Source organism: Trachurus trachurus (genome assembly GCF_905171665.1).
Source record: "Trachurus trachurus genome assembly, chromosome: 7".
Lineage (NCBI taxonomy): Eukaryota > Metazoa > Chordata > Actinopteri > Carangiformes > Carangidae > Trachurus > Trachurus trachurus.
The window spans coordinates 31,383,589-31,402,530 of record NC_139901.1 but is presented as its reverse complement, the minus strand read 5'-3'; the positions used below and the strand labels follow the sequence as shown (position 1 = coordinate 31,402,530).

General features: G+C 43.2%; 1 protein-coding gene across 1 annotated transcript; it reads right to left on the bottom strand.

Annotated features, from left to right (window-relative positions):
* Nucleotides 1-2,822: 2,822 nt before the first annotated feature.
* On the bottom strand, nucleotides 2,823-18,832 carry nol9 (nucleolar protein 9). Its single transcript, XM_083975304.1, has 13 exons — nucleotides 18,676-18,832; nucleotides 16,817-17,356; nucleotides 15,482-15,692; nucleotides 14,510-14,640; nucleotides 14,188-14,323; nucleotides 11,784-11,880; nucleotides 10,274-10,371; nucleotides 9,021-9,188; nucleotides 7,761-8,013; nucleotides 6,471-6,585; nucleotides 5,389-5,566; nucleotides 4,459-4,592; nucleotides 2,823-3,396 (listed from the first exon to the last, which is right to left on the bottom strand). Exons 2-13 carry the CDS (start codon nucleotides 17,303-17,305, stop codon nucleotides 3,280-3,282), a joined length of 2,127 nt encoding a protein of 708 aa, XP_083831430.1. The 5' UTR covers nucleotides 17,306-17,356; nucleotides 18,676-18,832; the 3' UTR covers nucleotides 2,823-3,279.
* Nucleotides 18,833-18,942: the final 110 nt, after the last annotated feature.

Genomic DNA, 18,942 nt, shown 5'->3' with positions numbered 1-18,942 from the left:
TCATCCAAAACACACACTATGAAACATCCAGATACCTCCATACTGCTCGTCTGTACTGACCCAAGTGTCCTGAAGCCGCCACATGGAAAAGTTGTTCAGAAAAACATTAATGTGATCTCTGTTTTTATCCTTGTTGTAGCAGCAGCTCCCAGTGGCTGCACAAGATTTGCTGCAAGATGTTTTTCCGTGTTTACATCAAACATCCAATGGTTTACAACGACGAACGAACATCTCGCAGCAAATCTCGTGCATGAGCACAAACATCAACAGAGCCACTGGGAGCTGCTGCTACAACAAGGATAAAAACAGAGATCACATTAATGTTTTTCTGAACAACTTTTCCACGTGGCGGCTTCAGGACACTTGGGTCAGTACAGACGAGCAGTATGGAGGTATCTGGATGTTTCATAGTGTGTGTTTTGGACCATTCAAAAGTGAACTCTATCCACCACCATTACACTGCAAAAAGTCAAATATCTTACCAAGAATATTTGTCTTATTTCTAGTCAAAACAAATCTCATTAAACTTAAAGCAGAAGTAAGCGATCCGGTCGTTTTGGCTAACTTCTTGTCAGCCGATGGAGTTAGCCGCCCCCGCCCTCGTCATGGATCTATTGGTCCTCGTTCTCCTGCACACACAGCCCTTCATGCCATTCTCTCTCCCCATTGGATAAAGGTTTTAGGATACAAGGAAGTATACAAGAAGTTTCCTCCTCGGCTTACAGCAGAGCAGAGTAACTGACAGACCCGTGTTTCGGACCAAACACTCTATATAAGTGATTGCTGTCGGAAGATATAACTATTTAAGACTTATATTAACACAAACATTCCGCTTACTTCTGCTTTAAAATAAGAAACATCACATAAAAAGTAGCTTGTTTCTAGATAGTTTCTTTTTTTTTTTTTTTTACTTCTTTCAAGCTGATTTTCACTTGAAATAAGTAGAAAAATCTGATAATGGAGCAAGTTTTTCTTTCTTATTACAAGCACAAAAAACTTGCTTTCACTGGCAGATTTTTCTACTTACTGTATTTCGAGTGAAAATTAGTTTGAAACAAGTGAAAATGATCTAAAAACAAGTTATTTTTTAGGTGATGAGTCTCACTTTAAGTGGAAAGAGATTTGTTTTGACTAGAAATTAGACATTTTGACAAGAAAAAGGACAAATATTCTTGGAAAGGTTTAGAAGATTTGGAATTTGGAAGATTCTGGAACTCCAAAAGCGTTTTGATGACTCCGAAAGTTCTCCAAACCCTTCCTTTAGTTGGCATGCTGGTGAGTAGAAAATTGGTGAATAATTGATTTTGGGTGAAGTATCCCTTTAACACACTTGTGCACAGACGTGTGTGTGTCTGTGTGTGACAACCACCACAGAGGGATTTCTCTTTGGTTTTGCACCGAGGGGCTGATGGGAAAACATCTGACCTGACAAAGTCAAAACAATGACTCTGCCAAAATGTGTCGGTGCTGCTGCTGTGTTTGTATGCACCCACCCCATAATAAAGAGGCGGGGGGGTGTTGGGGGGGTAACAGTGAACAAAGAGGAGCAGGTGGGGTTGTTTGGGGGGGGCAGAGAGGGGACGTTAAAACAGCCCACTTCACAAATTAACAATTCTCCCACTGCTGCTGCGTGAGTGGATGTTTACGACCTGCGAGGCCTTCACTGCCCCCCGTCACATCATGGAAATGTCAGCGCTCGTGGTGCAGCAGCTGCTCGTGTTGTGAAACATTCACATTAACTAAACTCCTCCAGTGTTTGAAGTTTTCTGCCTGACGGACTGACTGTACAGTTTGTTTTGCAGCTCAAAAAAAAAAAAAAAAAAAACCTGAAAATCTCAACATGTATTTGTCGCCCCCTTGTGGCCACAACGGGTAGCAACGAAAAACAAAGTGATCTTTATTTTTTTTCTTCTTTTTAAACTTTTATATCCCACATGAAGCCTACAGAAGAAATTGTAAACATTTACCAAAAAAAAAAACCTCCTGAAGTGCAGAAAAGCCTTGGTGACCATTTAACACGATAGATAGCCAAAATAAAAATAAAAATACAGCAGTGAAAGCATTTAAGCATTTCAGTAAAACATTGGACCGTCGTTAAAAACACAATACTGACAAAACGAGCTTCTCTCTTCAGCATGATTGATCTCATGTGAAATGTCCTGTAGTGACTCTGCACTGCTGTGTGTGTGTTGGATAATGTGACTATAAACAATGTTAAAGGACAATTCCGGGCAAATTCAACTTGGGGCTGTATTTTCCTAACATTTTAGGTCTAAAAGAAGGAATCTGAAGATTTTCAGTTTCATTGCTCCTGTTTACTTCAAGCAAGCCGACATGTTTGTAAAACTAGATCTAATTCAAAGTCTCACGCGAGACCCAAGTTGACGCTTGGTGTGTTCAGGTGCAGTGGGAAGCTCCCGTTTGTGTCGTAAACACGGGAATATCAACTCTTGACTTGCTTTAAGTAAATAAACTTCTGGCTGCATGTTTGAGTCGCCATATGACGCTGTCTGTGGCTTTGAGGGATGGAAACAGCCTAAGCAACAGAACTTCAATCCGCTCCCATTCATCGCTGCCGTGGCGATGCGGGGACAGACACAACTACCGCAAAACAGGAGCAATTAAACTGAAAATCTACAGATTCCTTCTTTAAGACCAAAAATGTTAGGAACATACAGCCCCGAGTTGAATTTGCCCGGAATTGTCCTTTAATTCATCATCACAGTGGATGTTTTAAACCTTTAATACGACCTAACTGTGCTGAAACCTACAGATGTTTGTTGGCAAACAAACAAAACAGAGACTGTAACATCTTAAAAAAAAAAAAAAAAAACACACCTGAAAACAAAGTCTGAGAAAAAAGTCGTTTGTTATTTTAATGTGGCAGGTTTGTTTGTTTTCAGTTTTTTGGGGGGAATGTCGTCTACAAAGAAGAGACATCACACAAGAGCTTTAACTACAGAGTGTCATCTTATCATTATTATTATAGTAATTAATATTGTTTTTATTGTCCTTATTGTGACAGAAACCCAGAGACTCCTTCACAGCTCCGTCAGTAGCAGGTTGGAAAGCTGCCGTCCTTTATTCCTGGCATCTCCACGTTATTATAAAAGAAAAAGAAGAAGAGGAAGAAGAAGAAAAAGAGGAAGTAACCGTCCAGATCGACCTCGGTTCTGTACATTCAAAGGCCGTTGGTTTCAGCGCCGCCTGGTTTTGGCGTTAAGACACCAGCGGGGAAGGAAAAGGAGGGGGGAGGGGGGGGGGCAACAGAGAGAGTCATCACATCCCCGTCTGACTGGGCCTCATCAGTCCTTTGAACACTCGCATCTTCCCCGCTCCGGTCAGATCGAAGCTGTAGTCGGTGGTGACGTACGGGATCTCGCCCTCGAAGCCGGGCTGAAACACACACACACACACACACACACACACACACACACACACACACACACACAGAAGGTTAATAATAAGTCAGAGTTTTTGTTGCTCACAGAGAAACCTGGTTATTCACATAATTAATACCAGTGTCGTGGTTTCTGATCGTTGCATATGATGCTGCGTTCGAAACAACTCCCAGAATCTCCCAGTTGAAAACTCAGATTTCCAACTTCAAAGCTCCCGTCGGGGACAGTTTTTCCATCAACAAGCAGTCTCTGTATTTCCCTCTAAAACAACTCTGTGTGGTAACGTTGTGTTATTATCTCATAGCGTGGTGAATGTGCAGCTCACAACTTGTCCACCAGAGCGTTGTGGAGTTGTTGGATTGTGTATTTGATGAGTTTGATCCCTTTAAAATGTGACGTCAGCCGACTGCCTTCCACTGGCCAGAGCGTTGTCAGCTGAAGAGTTGCGAGCGCGATAACGATTTTACAATTTCATGTTTTTAACATCGTCCTGACTAAATAATCGCGATTACGATTGTAAAACGATAAATCGAACAGAAACCAGGACATGGGTTTCTAAAAAAAATGGGATATGATGTTTACATGCACAAAGAAAACAAAACAAAACAAAACAAAACAGGATCCTCACGTCCACGTAAACACACTCAGTAGCTGCGTTTACATGCAGTGTTTTCAACTGCAAAACAATCTGATAAAAGGAATCTTATTTGATCTGTATACATGAACGCTAAATAAAGCGATCCGTATTCAATCCGTGTATACATGGCCCCAGCTGAAGCTGATCATATAGGCTTCTGCTGTGAGACTGACAGCTGGCGAGTGCTTCGGGATGAATAATCCACGCTATTCAGCCGTTTACATGCGGCATGAAGCTGATTATTATCAATCGGCATAGACAACCTCTTTCAATCCGATCCGAAATGTAATCAGATCTGGGTGAATCGGATCAGCTAAGGTGTTCACATGAGACATTTTGAATCTGATTGACCTCTTAATCTGATTGTAAATAGGACTTTTGGACCCATGTGAACGCAGCTATATCGTGTGGTGGTCTCACCTGTGTGGTGATGATGGAGGACGGCAGCGACACGGCTCCCAGCAGCAGACAGTTGACCTTCCGCAGGACGGACGGCTCCACCGGCGTCAGCAGGAGGTACAGACCTCGCGCCATGTCGATGCCTCGCAGCACGCCTGCAAAGCACCAAAACTCTGTCAGGAACTAAAGTTTCCTTCAAATATTTGAACCTTTGGCTCCTTTTTCCTTCAGTTTTCAGCCCCTCTGTTTCCAGATTATTATTATTATTTTATTTCAACAGCGTCCAGGTTACAGAGGAGGAGGAGGTTGGGACGACGTTTTAACTCTCAGGACGTGAGCAGATAAAGTTGCGTTACTAACAGACACAGCTGCTCTGCAGGACGGAGCCAACGGATAAGAGAAGCAGATAAAAGCCACAGAGCTGGAAGAGCTGTGTGTGTCTGTGTGTGTGTGGTGGAAATAAGACACAATAACAACACAGAACACACGCTGATATCATCATATTCTGCAGATACCATTATCTCAAGAATAAATACACAGAGAAGTCATAAAACATTTGAAACAGATGCTTTGTGGTTACCCAGTAAACAGGACAACGGTTCATTCTGTCGTGAGCGTTGGAGCTAATACATCCCATGGAGGATGCAAACAGGACGGTTGCCATGGAGATGCTCGAGGACAACGGGTTTGATCTTGCACATCCCAAAAAATTGTAGCCTGCGTTGCTTATTTACGGCCAAACAGACTTGGTTTCTGTTTTCATTTGTCATTTGCAGCCTCAGAGACTCAGGAGTCTAAAAACAGACGCATCACGTCTCTTTGATTACATTTAAATTACGACTCTAAAGAAGAAAAAGAAGAGCGAGTGGTTTCTGATCTACTTAAAGGGTCAGGTGGTGGTGGTGGTGGTGGTGAGATCAGGAGAGAGCAGGTCGGGTGGCGTTAACGTACCGAAGCCGACGCAGGGGCAGATGGGAGCCTGGGACAGCAGCACCGGACCCCCGCCCCGGCTGCTGACCTTCTCCCCCAGGCAGCACAGACCCACCAGGCTGGCGTTGGCGGCGTAGAACATGTGACCGGGAACGACCTCGCAGTGGATCACGCCCAGAGCCACAGCGGCGTGGGGGACCTGGGGAGGAGAGAGAGAGAGGAACTCATGATTCACATGATGCAACTGACTTTTTTGAAATCCCTTTTTTTCTATCCAGGATCACGTAATCCGTCTTAATTTTATCCCAGTTGTTCAAACTTTTCAAGATTACTAAATCCGGATAATGAGCGCTCTAGATGGGACTGTGCATCACACTGAAGGCTGATTGGTCTGTTAACAACAGGTAGAACAGCAGCATGAGGTCTCTCAAAGTGTCTTTATTTGAAAACAGACTGTATGTGTTGTTTTCTGTGCTCTTTGTTGTTTCTTCAATGTCTTTTAAACAGCCAGACCCCATCTGGTTGGGCTGTTAAAATAAATTTAGAAAAGCAAATATACAGTACATTAGTAAAATTGTGAATATTTCCCCATGTGTTTCAAATTCAAACTTCAAATTTTAAAATTCAAACTTCAAATTTCATTAAATTCAGTTTGGGGGAAAGTAGTTGGGTTATTCAGCTTTTTTCTTAGTTTTTCAGTTTTTTCAGTTGTAGAATATTGATCCTGGCTAGCAAAAAAAAGGGATTTCAAAATCCAGATAATTTTTATCCAGATTAAACCTTTTGAACAACTTGGGCCCAGGTCACAACTTGTCCACCAGAGCGTTGTGGAGTTGTTGGATTGTGTATTTGATGAGTTTGATGAGGGAAACCAAGAAATCCCATGAGCCTCTGTAGCGTAGCTCTGAGCAGCTCACGGCTCTGCTCCGCCGTTCTAAAAATAGCTTGCACCGACAATTAAAGGTAACAAACCTACTGCTAAAACTATAGGGATTATGGCAATGGGCTAATTTGCCAAAATGTTGAACTATCCCTTTAAGAAGCTCTTTCACAAGATACACATTTAATTAATTTTGGGATGTAATAAATCTCTGGTCTTGTACCTGGTACGGCGTGAGGCTGTGCAGCGGTCTGACCGGACCGCCGTCAGGAGGCTGCAGCTGGCTCAGGTAGGACAACAGGGACAGCTCTCTGTGCTCGTTGCTGCGCTGGTGTTTCCTGTCAAACACGCACACACACGGACGATAAAGTTAAAAGAATAGTTCACTCAAAATTGAAATTTCACTCATTATCTCCTCCCCCTCATGTGGACTAAGGGCTGGGAGAAGTTTCAGAGTTATTATCCGTGGCTTCTCTGAGTTACAGGGGGTCTCGGCGTAGCAGTGCATGTCCATATAACGGTTGCAAATGGATACCAACTGTCTTCGTAACAAAAAGACACACCAAAAAACATCCAAATACCTCCATGCTGCTCGTATGTAATGTCCGTCTTGTATTGAAGCCCCGAAATGCGAAATTGTTCAGAAAAAAATTAAATAAGTCGCGCCGGCGTAAGCAATCGCACTGACGCCGGCGCAAATCTCGCGAGATTTGGACGGACCAGGAAGAGGAGCTTCCGCTGCAAACAAGCTTGAAATATAGACTTATTTAAAGCAGAAGTAAGTGATATATTTGTGTTAATATAAGTCTTAAATAGTTATATCTTCCGACAGCAATCACTTACATAGAGTGTTTGGTCTGAAACACGGGTCTGTCAGTCACTCTGCTCTGCTCTGAGCCAAGGAGAAAACTTTCCTTGTATCCTACAGTTTTTATCCAATGAGGAGAGAGAACGGCATGCAGGGCTGTGTGTGCAGCCAAGGGACGCCGTGAATGTGGCGACGTAGGGACGAGGACTGTTATGGTGCGTTCAAGGAAACTCGTATTTTTCCGACCGTGAAGTCGTACCAGTTCGATCTGGTACGAGTTCACCGGTCGGAAGTTACGAGTGGCCGTTATAGTGACTTTCACCGGTAAAACAGGTCGGAAAAACACGAGTGGGTTGCCTGGAACGCTACAAAGTCGTAAGTTGTGACTTGAAGCTGTAATTTACGATTTCAAAAGCCGGCCTGGAACGCAGCATTAGCGAAAACGACCGGACCACTTACTTCTGCTTTAATTACATACGAGCAGCATGGAGGTATTTGGATGTTTTTTTGGTGTGTCTTTTTGTTACGAAGACAGTTGGTATCCATTTGCAACCATTATATGGACATGCACTGCTACGCCGAGACCCCCTGTAACTCAGAGAAGCCACGGAGGACTCTGAAACTTCTCCCAGCCCTTAGTCCACATGAGGGGGAGTAGATAATGAGTGAAATTTCAATTTTGGGTGAACTATTCTCTTAACTCACGAGAATCCTTGGCAGCCGACTCCCTGGAACTCCGACTGTACGACGAGGTGTGTGTAGCTGCGTGGAGCGCTGTGGCTCTCCGTGAACTCGTCCATGGCGGTCTGGGCGGGCGGGTGCGTCTGGCAGCCGTGGGCCGTCCGCAGGAACTCCGGCGTGAGCGGCGGGCACTGGGTGGCGGCGCCGTGGACCAGCTGGACGACGTGCGACACCGGGAAGAAGCGGATCATGTCCACGAGAAGCTGGAAGCCGAATCCTGAAGAGCAGAGAGAGAAGACGGAGATGAAAAAACGTTAAAAACTGTTTTTTTTTTGTTTTTTTTTTACTTTATTTAACCCTCCTGTTGTTCTCCTGGGTCAAGGAAGGAAGGAAGGAAGGAAGGAAGGACAAAGGGAAAGATGGGAGTAAAGAAGGAAGGGAAAAGGGAAGGAAAGATAGATGGAGGGAGGGAACAGATTGGGTCAAAAAGGAAGGAAGAAGTAGGGACGAAGGGAAGGAAGGGAGGGAAAAAGGAAGGAAGGAAGGAAGGGGAAAAGGATTGTGGAAAGGAGGAAGGGAAAAATGAAGGAAAGACAGATGGAGAGAGGGAACAGATTCGTTCAAGGAAGGAAGAAGGGAAGAAGGGAAGAAGGGAGGAAAGAAGGAAGGGAAAAGGGAAGGAAAGAAAGATGGAGGGAACAGATTGGGTGAATTAGATCAAAAGAGGAAGGAAGAAGTACGGATGAAGGGAGGGAAGGAAGGAAGGAAGGAAGGAAGGAAGGAAGGAAGGAAGGAAGGAAGGAAGGAAGGAAGGAAGGAAGGAAGGAAGGATTGTGGAAAGAGGGAAGGGAAAAAGGAAGGAAAGAAATGTGGAGGGAGGGAACAGATTAGTTCAAGGAAGGAAGGAGGGAAAAAGGAAGGAAGGGAGGGGAATAGGATTGTGGAAAGATTCAGAAGGAGGGGAAAAGGGAAGTAAAGAAAGATGGAGGGAGGGAACAGATTCGTTCAAGGAAGGAAGAAGGGAAAGAAGTAAGGGAAAGGGGGAGGAAAGAAAGATGGAGGGAGGGAACAGATCAGGTCAATTGGATCAAAAGAGGAAGGAAGAAGCAAGGATGAAGGGAAGGAAGGAAAGAAGGAAGGGAAAAAGGATTGTGGAAAGAAGAAACGGAGAAAGGAAGGAAAGAAGGAAGGATGGAGGAAGGAAACAGATAGGATCAATTTGACTCCAGAAGGACAACGGGAGAGTTAAACGTTTCTTGGTGCCGTTGCCGTGGCGACGCCCACCTTTGACCCAGCCCATGGTGTTGATGATGAGCGGCGTCTCTCTGCTCTGGGAGCGCCGGCGCCACAGAGCCTTCAGCGACTCCAGGTAGCGGTCCAGGTCCGACTCGCAGGACGACTGTCCGTAGTAGATCATGTGATCCGGGGAGCGCTGGTGGGTGAAGGGCGGACCTGCAGGGAAACACGGAAAACACAACAACACAGCTCCCAGTGAAAACCACCGATACAAACTCAAACAAACGGGAAAAAAACAAGAAAAGTTCAAACAGCTCAGATCAGATTCACATTTAACCCTCCTGTTGTCCTTCTGTTCCCTTCCTCCTTCCTTCCTTCCTTCTTTCCTTCCTTCCACAACCCTCTTGTTGTCCTTCTGTTCCCTTCCTCCATCCTTCCTTCCTTCCTTCCTTCCTTCCTTCCTTCCTTCCTTCCTTCCTTCCTTCCTTCCTTCCTTCCTTCCACAACCCTCTTGTTGTCCTTCTTTTCCCTTCCTCCATCCTTCCTTCTTTCCCCCCTTTCTTTCTCCCTTCCTTCCTTCCACAATCATTTTTCCCTTCCTTCTTTCCTCTTTTGATCAAATTGACCTGATTTGTTCCCTCCCTCCATCTTTCCTTCCTTTTTCCCTTCTTCCTTCCTTGAACGAATCTGTTCCCTCCCTCCATCTTTCCTCCCATCTTTCCCATTGTCCGTCCTTCCTTTCCTCTTTCCACAATCCTTTTCCCCTCCCTTCCTTCTTTCCTTCCTCTTTTGATCAAATTGACCTGATTTGTTCCCCCCTCCATCTTTCCTTCCTTTTTCACTTCTTCCTTCCTTGAATGAATCTGTTCCCTTCCTCCATCCTTCCTTCTTTCCTTCCTTCTTTCCACAATCCTTTTTCCCTTCCTTCCTTCCTTCCTTCCTTCCTTCCACAATCCTTTTTCCCTTCCTTCTTTCCTTCCTCTTTTAATCAAATTTACCTGATTTGTTCCCTCCCTCCATCCCTCCTTTTTCCCTTCTTCCTTCCTTGAACGAATCTGTTCCCTCCCTCCATCTTTCTTTCCATCCTTTCTCCCTTCCTTCTTTCCACAATCCTTTTTTCCCCTTCCTTCCTTAATCCTTTCTCCCTTCCTTCCTTCCACAATCCTTTTACCCCTTCCTTCTTCTTTTGATCAAATTGACCTGATTTGTTCCCTCCCTCCATCCCTCCTTTCCTTCCTTTTCCCTTCTTCCTTCCTTGAACGAATCTGAGCTGTGAAGCGACGGCAGCGTTAACACTTTACCCAGCAGCGGCTCTCTGACGGTCGACAACGACAAACAACCGGCAGGAGTGAACTCTGTCTGACCGAGGTCGGCCTCCAAATAATCCACACTGGTGGTGCTGCAGACACACACACACACACACACACACACACACACACACACACACACACACACACACACACACAGACACACACACACAAAAGAACATATTAACATTTTATCATCCCATGTTTTACTGTGACTGTCCTGGTGAACTCTACTGACCTCTACAGGAGTGTTAAAGACTCTACACTAAAGAGTTTACACTAGAATACAACCAATAGTACGGTCATGTTAAAGGACAATTCTGGGCAAATTCAACTCGGGGCTGTATTTTCCTAACATTTTAGGTCTAAAAGAAGGAATCTGAAGATTTTCAGTTTAATTGCTCCTGTTTTGCGGTAGTTGTGTCTGTCCCCGCATCGCCACGGCAGCAATGAATGGGAGCGGATGCAAGTTCCGCTACCAGGGCTGGGCCAAAAAATAGATTTTTATATTAATCGTGATTTTTTTCTGGCGATTTTTTTTCAAATTTTTTTTTGGGACGACCAATCTTTATTGTACGATCATGTATTCTGTGCCATTACACTCGACAAAGTCAAACCGGCCTGTTGTGTTTGTTTGTTCACGGATATCTATGTGAACAAACGAACACAACAGACAAACTGATGTGATGTGTGTTTTTGTAAATATGACTTATGATGTATTATCAAGTGTTTGGTTCAACCTGCTCTTGTTTAAGGAAAGAAAATCACAATAATTGAAATATAAAATCGCAATACTTGGTAAAATCGAATCGCAATACTTGTTTAATCAGAATCGCAATTTAAATTGAATCGGGACCCAAAAATCGTTAGAGAATCGAATCGGGAGAAAAGCATATCGTCCCAGCCCTACTGTTTACATCCTTCAAAGCTGCAATTTTTTTCCACAGACAGCGTCAGATGGCGACTCAAACATGCACCCAGAAGTTTTTTTTTACTTAAAGCAAGTCAAGAGTTGATATTCCTGTGTTTATGACACAAACGGTAGCTTTCCCACTGCACGTGAACACACCGAGCACGGCAACTGGGTCTCACGCGAGACTCCGGGAGACTTTGAATTAGATCTAGTTTTACAAACATGTCGGCTTGCTTGAAGTAAATAAACTTCTCGGTGCATGTTTGAGTCGCCATCTGACGCTGTCTGTGGCTTTGAGGGCTGGAAACAGCCTAAACAGCAGAACTTCCATCCGCTCCCATTCATTGCTGCCGTGGCGATGCGGGGACAGACACAACTACCGCAAAACAGGAGCAATTAAACTGAAAATCTTCAGATTCCTTCTTTTAGACCTAAAATGTTAGGAAAATACAGCCCCTGAGTTGAATTTGCCCAGAATTGTCCTTTAAGCGTTTATAAATTAAAATCTGAGCATATAAAAATGAAAAAAAACTGTTACAAAACACCAGGTTTTCATATATTTATATTTCATATATTCAGTTTAACACTTACTGGTTTAATAAGGTGTTGATCAGGGTGCGGATGAACGTCGACTTTCCCACGTTCTTGGAGCCACAGACGAGAATCACAGCGCAGCCGTCTATGTCTCCTACGAGTGATGGACAAGAGTTTATGTAATATTAATAATTAATCAGTGCAGAAACCATCAATCAATCTATGAACAATAACGTGTTTCACATAAACCGCTGAGACACTTGACACCTGGTGCACAAGAGACGACACTGGATCAATATCAGCATCAATCAGTCAGTGATGGATTTTTAGAAGTGTTCTGCAGCTGAAGCCTTTGTGGATGTAAGGAACATTCAGCCCCTTTTCACACTGTACCCTGAATATTATTGTTATTATTTTTTTTAAATTAAAGACAATTATAATGGAGCAAGAATGGGGGGAAAAGTTGTTTGTCCAGATTCAAACTAGTCAGATATTAGTTATTGATTTCTGCTGTCTGGTTTATAACGTTCAGCCAAGAACACAAACATGTTAAGTTTGGAGTTTTGTTCTAAATAATCACTCACCTTGTCAGATGTTTTTATAGTGTAACATGAAAATCTCCTCGGGAAATGAAAAGTGTCTCAGACAGAGTTACTGTGTGTTCAACATAGGGATGTCACAATTACTTGTTTTCACAATTAATCGCGGTATTTAACGCCACAATTAATTGATCGCAAAGATTCCTAAATACCGTCACTTTCCTGTGTCGGCAGATGAGCGCCAAAGTAAAGGTAAATGCACAGATACTGGTCCATTTACCTAACGTAGCATTGAATTGGTAGGAATTTAAATGCTAGAGTGTCATTTGTAATTAAAAAAATGAAAGATTAAAATTAACTTAAACATTTGGTATAGACGACAATTAACTCATTGAGTGCCAGACCTTTTATAAAATGGTCAGTGCCATGTGCCAGCGTTTTGGGGCATTTTGAGTAATATGTCAAGACCCAGAGAATATTTTGTACTATGACTCTGAAAACACCAAACAGCTCAAAGGAAAGAGGAGACTCTCTATATAACTAGGGAAAAACCATTTGTTTGTACCTTGTTCCATTCTTGATTTATCTTAAGTTGAATAGAGCCTGGTTGCACCAAAAATACCACTTTTTTTCTAGAAAGCTGAGAAAAATGCATTTTTGTGAAAGAGAGTCTCTCAAGAAAAATAGTGATTTATCCGTTTTAATTTTGGCTTCAAAAACATGTAAGACATCTGAAAATTTCATTTCACATGTTTTTTCATTGACCCCCCCCCCCCCCCCCAAAAAAAAAAAAAGACAAAACAAAACAACAACAACAACAACAACAACAACAAAAATACAACAAGTACGAGCGGTTGCTGCCCCCTCAGCCTCTCCTACGCCCCCCTCCCCCCCCCCCCTCCTCTCCTACTTCTCCTCCTGCTGCTTCCCCTCGTCTCTGAAGTAGGGAGGGAGACGTCGTGGCGTCTTCAGCCTCTCTGCTGGACGCGGCCGCGGCAGCGACGCACCGCGCTGATCTCTCGGTTCGTCGTCACGTCGGTTAGACAGCAACTGGTGAAACTGACTCCGCGATCCGCTTTCTGGTGCTGATCATCTAGATGAGTTTACCTTTCCTGCCTCCTCTGATCACTTCATGCTGGAGCTATGCTAATAGCACCGTAGCTAAGCTTTCCTCCAGCTCCACGTTACACTTGTTCCAGGCTCTGCCCGTCGTTATTCTCTAGAAATAGAAACTTTTTCCGACTTTTTTATCTCCGTACCGATCGCGCTCGTCTTCTCCTCCTTCTTCACTTCTTGCTCTGATCTACAGTCTTCTTCGTTCTACACATCCCAGAAGTCCCAAAATCACTCACAGTGTGCGCAACAGCGTCCCCATTTACCAGCCGCAGAAAAGTGCATTTGACGTCTATGGACGTCAATGGCACTCAAGCGTTGGATTTTGATTGACGTCCATAGACGTCAATGGCACTCAATGAGTTAATGACTTGAATATTTCAAACACTTCCCCTGGCGGATAAATAATTGGTCATATTTTAATAGATATTTAAAATATTTTATAATTAGTATATATTTTAACTATATTTGATTTTACACATTAATAGTGTTGTGAAATTAATTAATGTATAATAATCGTGATAATCGTAATACCGTGATTATTTCTCTGACAATAATCGTACCAAAAAAATCTATTATCGTGACATCCCAGGTTCAACATTTCACTGCTGCAGCTTTAATCATTTCTATTTAACAATGTTCAGGTCAGATTTGTGCCACATTTATAAAGTGTTGTGAAAAATATCAGTGTGTTTAACCAGGAATGGACTCACATAATATATAATAATAGTAATAATAATATTGATAATAATATTATTGATGATAATAATATTATTGATGATAATAATAACGTGGTGTTGTGGACCGACCTCTGCAGGCTCCGACCACGGCGCTGAGAGCGTCTCTGTAGCTCCTCGACGTCTTCAGACCCTCGATGGAGCCGAGCAGAGGAACCATCCCCAGACCGTTGAGAGGAGTGTCGAGGACCGCCGACAGGAGCTCAGTCTGTAGGAGGAGGAGGAGGAGGAGGAGGAGGAGGAGGAGGAGGAGGAGGAGGAAGAGAGGGAGGAGGGGGAGGAGGAGGAGGAGGAGGATGGGGAAGAGGAGGAAGGGAAGGGAGAGAGGGAGGAGATGTTACCGTGTGTCACAACAAAACGCGATGAACGCCACAAGTTTCCATTCGAGACTTACGACGGGGGGGCTGAACAACTCGCTGAGGTCAGAGAAGCTGGACAGGAAGCGAGTCAGCGGCGTCTCCATCGGCTCCAGCAGGATGAGGGACGAGTGGGACGTCACCTTCTTCAGCAACTTCTTCTGGGATGCTGGAAAAAGAAAAGGAAAAAACATCAAACAACAGACTCAGCTTCTCCTGACTAAACCCTCCTGTTGTCCTCCTGGGCCAAGGAAGGAAGGAAGGAAGGACGAAGGGAAGGAAGGAAGGAAGGAAGGAAGGAAGGAAGGAAGGAAGGAAGGAAGGAAGGAAGGAAGGAAGGAAGGAAGGAAGAAAGGAAGGAAGGAAGGACAAAAGGGGAAGGTGGGAAGAAAGAAGGAAGGGAAAAAGGAAGGAAATATATAATAAGGGAGGGAAGAGATTGGGTCAATTGGTTCACAAAGGAAGGAAGACGTAAGGACGAAGGGAGGGAAGGAAGGAAGGAAGGAAGGAAGGAAGGAAGGAAGGAAGGAAGGAAGGAAGGAAGGAAGGAAGGAAGGAAGGAGGAAAAAAGGATTGTGGAAAGAAGGAAGGAAAGAAAGATGAAGGGAGGGAACAGTTTTGTTCAAGGAAGGAAGAAGAGGGAAGGAAGGAAGGAAGGAAGGAAGGAAGGAAGGAAGGAAGGAAGGAAGGAAGGAAGGAAGGAAGGAAGGAAGGAAGGAAGGAAGGAAGGAGGAAAAAGGATTGTGGAAAGAAGGAAGGGAAAAAGGAAGGAAAGAAAGAAAGATGGAGGCAGGGAACAGATCCGTTCAAGGAAGGAAGAAGAAGGAAGGAAGAAGGGAAAGAAGGAAGGGAAAAGGGATTGTGGAAAGAAGGAAGGGAGAAAGGAAGGAAGGAAAGAAGGAAGGATGGATGGAGGAAGGGAACAGATTGGGTCGATTTGACCCAGAAGGACAACAAGAGGGTTAAAATATCTAAATAAGATGAAATCAATAAACAAACTGGTGTTTTACCTGAGGACAGGTACTTCCTGAGGATGGACGCCGCCTCGGTCCGGTCGTCCCGGGTGTCGTCGGCGCTCTCCAGCGCCCGGATGACCAGCGGACAGTGTGAGGCCGGAGAGAAGAGCGGGTACGACTGCTGCCCCTCCTCGATGGTGAAGCCCATCACCTCCACGCGGCCGTACAGGCAGGTCAGGAAGCACTTCCCCCGGAAACACAGCGTCTGCAGCACGGAGAGTAAACAGGTTAAAGGGATAGTTCAACATTTTGGCAAATTGGCCCATTGCCATAATCCCTATAGTCATAGCAGTAGGTTCGTTGCCTTTAATTGTCGGTGCAAGCTGTTTTTAGAACGGCGGAGCAGAGCCGTGAGCTGCTCAGAGCTACGCTACGGAGGCTAATGGGATTTCTTGGTTTCCCTCATCAAACTCATCAAATACACAATCCAACAACTCCACAACGCTCTGGTGGACAAGTTGTGACCTGCACATTCACCACGCTATGAGATAATAACAGAACACTTTTTTATTTTTTATTTTATGAATGAATGAATGAATGAATATTTATTTTCGTGTCATGCCACCATAGCACCATCGCTGATTTATGAATAGGGGGTGGGAGTAAATACATTTTACTTCTTCCCACTCCTTTTCGGATATGAAAAAGCAAACAAATTATTTTCATTTTCAAGTATTTTTATTTTTTCCATGTGTTGTCTTTGTAAAGTATTTATTTGTTATGTTTGTCCATTACTGTATTATTTCTTATTTCTTTTAACATGTCCGAAATAAACTGAAACTAAACTAAACCACTGTGGCAACATCCCATATGGGATTACAAGACACATTTACTGACAAATCAAAGACTAGACAGTCCTTCCTGTTGGTATTACCCGCCACACAAGTGCGACACATACTGTACTGTAAATAAACAACTCCAGATTACTTTCAGTTCTCATCTGTATATCGCTCTTCGTCTCATTGCCCAGGACTTATCAAGAAATAAAGTAAATGCAAATATTTTCAAATGAAAAAGATGTTGTATCTACTCGGCATCGTCCAACCACACAAATTCCTTATTTGGATCTACTTTACTTAACAGTTTTTGTCTTATAAAGTCACAGAAAGGACAGTAGAACAGAAAATTAATTTCATTCTCCACCTCTTGGATGTCACACAAAGTACAAATTCTATCGTATTTAAGTTGGAGAGCCACATTATAGGGGAACAAAAAGCTTTAGAATAAGGTTAAATGAGTTGAGGAGTGAATTAAGGGACAAACTTTTCTCAATATAACCAGCAGCATCTTTGTAGAGATCAATGAAGTGGAATAAAGAGCTGAACTCACCTGGTTCTTCTGCATGACCAGCACTGCGTGGTTCTTCCTGTCATCTCTCTCTGCGCAGTAGTGAAGAGCTTTTCCCTCCAGTCGACCCGGCTGAACGTCCTCCTCCTCCTCCTCCTCCTCCTCGTCCATGGTGTCCACGCCGTTCCCGTGGACAAACTCCTTCCACTTCTGCGAGTCGTCCGACTCATTGTCCATCGTAAACGCCGAGCTGCCATTGGCCTGACCGTAGGCCGTGGACTTCTTCTGTCCAGACTGAGGAGGAGGAGTGGAGTTTTTCTTTGAGTCGGACACGGACTTCGCTTTGTTTTTCAGTCTCTTGACGCTCGGTTTCTTCTTCGCCGTCACGTGATGCTCTTTGATCATCCTGGTCACGACCGGGGTGGAGTCGAGCTCCGAGGAGTTGACGGGGGGTCTGCATCGTTTGCCCCTGACGTCCTTCCACTTAGACTTCGTGTGGCCTTTGCTCTGCGAGGGTTTGCTCACCTTCATGATGCTCTGATCAGCAAATGTTCATGTGGAAAGAAAAACAAAGGGGGAAACCTGCAGACACAGAAGCAGAGAATTAGCAAAAATTGGTTTAAAATGCATTCACACAAAATTTTATTGAGAAAACACATAATCCTTGTATTGGAGAGTCAGAAAACATTACATTTTCCTCAACATTTTATAAGTAAAAACATTAAATCAAACTAGGATAGAGATTTTCTGTTATTCTCTCGAGGGCAGTACTCATTCTCTGTGTTTTTAATGCACATATTGTTGTGAAAAGGTGAATAACAGGACAATTAATCTGTAATCAGTCACCTCACTTTGTGCACACTGCACAGCCTGAAATTTATCAACCCAAAATAAAATAAAGTTCCTCAACGCTCTTGGTCAAGATGAGTCTCAATCCTGAACCAAACCTACAGAGGCACAAACATGACACAAATGTAAAAGATTTTCTTCTCCCCTGGTCTTTAAAGGACATAAAAAGTGACAGAATGATTATCATGAGTGTGGAAAATGACGCTGAAACCACATGTCTGAACCAACTCTGTGTGTCCACAGCTGTTAATGAAACACTTCACACAGACAAACATCAGGAGTCTTTTAAAGCTTTCAGATAATTAATAATCTGTCATGGTTGGATTTAAGACTGAGTTTTTAAATGCAGAATAAAAATACATTTAATGTAGATTAACATAAACAAAACTTAACATTATAGATTTAACCTAACTTAACTAAAACCCTGCAGTTATACTCAATGTAGACACAAGTAGACACCAGAAATGGTCCCAGATTTGTGAAACATTTACACAATTTGTTAAAAAGGATAATGTAATTGCTTTTTCCAATCAACACTACATCAGACCAGAAAACAACTAAACCTACACTAGTTAATCAGTAGAGCTCATACACATAAAGGTCTGTTTTGTAAAATATTTTAATACTGGATGTTTAAACAGTGATGTTTGTAATTACTCTGATTACACAAACACAAAAACACAAAACATACATGCGTTTAACCTCTGATTCCATGTTTATAATTACCTGTTGTTAAAAACAGTCATTAGTTGCAGCCAAACCGATATTTATTTTTAAAATAAAAACCAAACAATTCAACAGCCAGGCTAAGCTAACCACGCTAACACAAAAACTACATTATTTAACCGCAGATTTCTTTCACTTTATTCCACACAGTGTGAAGCCGAGATAATCAGGAGCCAGATGTTCGACACCAATTAAAATAGTGAATTAATTGAAAAAACAAATTATTTTTATTTTATTTAACTTTAACTGTCACAGACCTGAACAACCCGTTAGCCGCTAAGCTAACTGCTGCTCTCAGGTGGAGAAAGACAAAAAAAGAAACTTACCCCCTGTTTGTTAATGAAAACACAATGCGGAACTGTAGAGAGGAGCTTTTATAATATTAAGAGGTGGAAACATTTAATAAATAGCCTGACAGCAACAACGTGCCTCCCCGGAGCTGCTAACAGCGGCTAACATGTGTGAGCCACAAACAGTCGCAGCCGCCTCTGGATGGTCGACCATCGCGTTACCCGGAGTGTTATTATTCACTACAAAGTCACTGTTTACAAAGTTATTTCTCTTTGTAAAATGTAAAATTGGGTATGAGACAA

Coding starts and splice junctions, on each gene's coding strand:
- nol9 (XM_083975304.1), bottom strand. CDS start 17,305: ATGAAGGTGAGCAAACCCTCGCAGAGCAAAGGCCACACGAAGTCTAAG. Junction 14,324..14,509: donor AGTTGTTCAGCCCCCCCGTC/GTAAGTCTCGAA, acceptor CTCCTCCTACAG/ACTGAGCTCCTGTCGGCGGT. Junction 5,567..6,470: donor ACAGCCTCACGCCGTACCAG/GTACAAGACCAG, acceptor TCTCCTCCCCAG/GTCCCCCACGCCGCTGTGGC.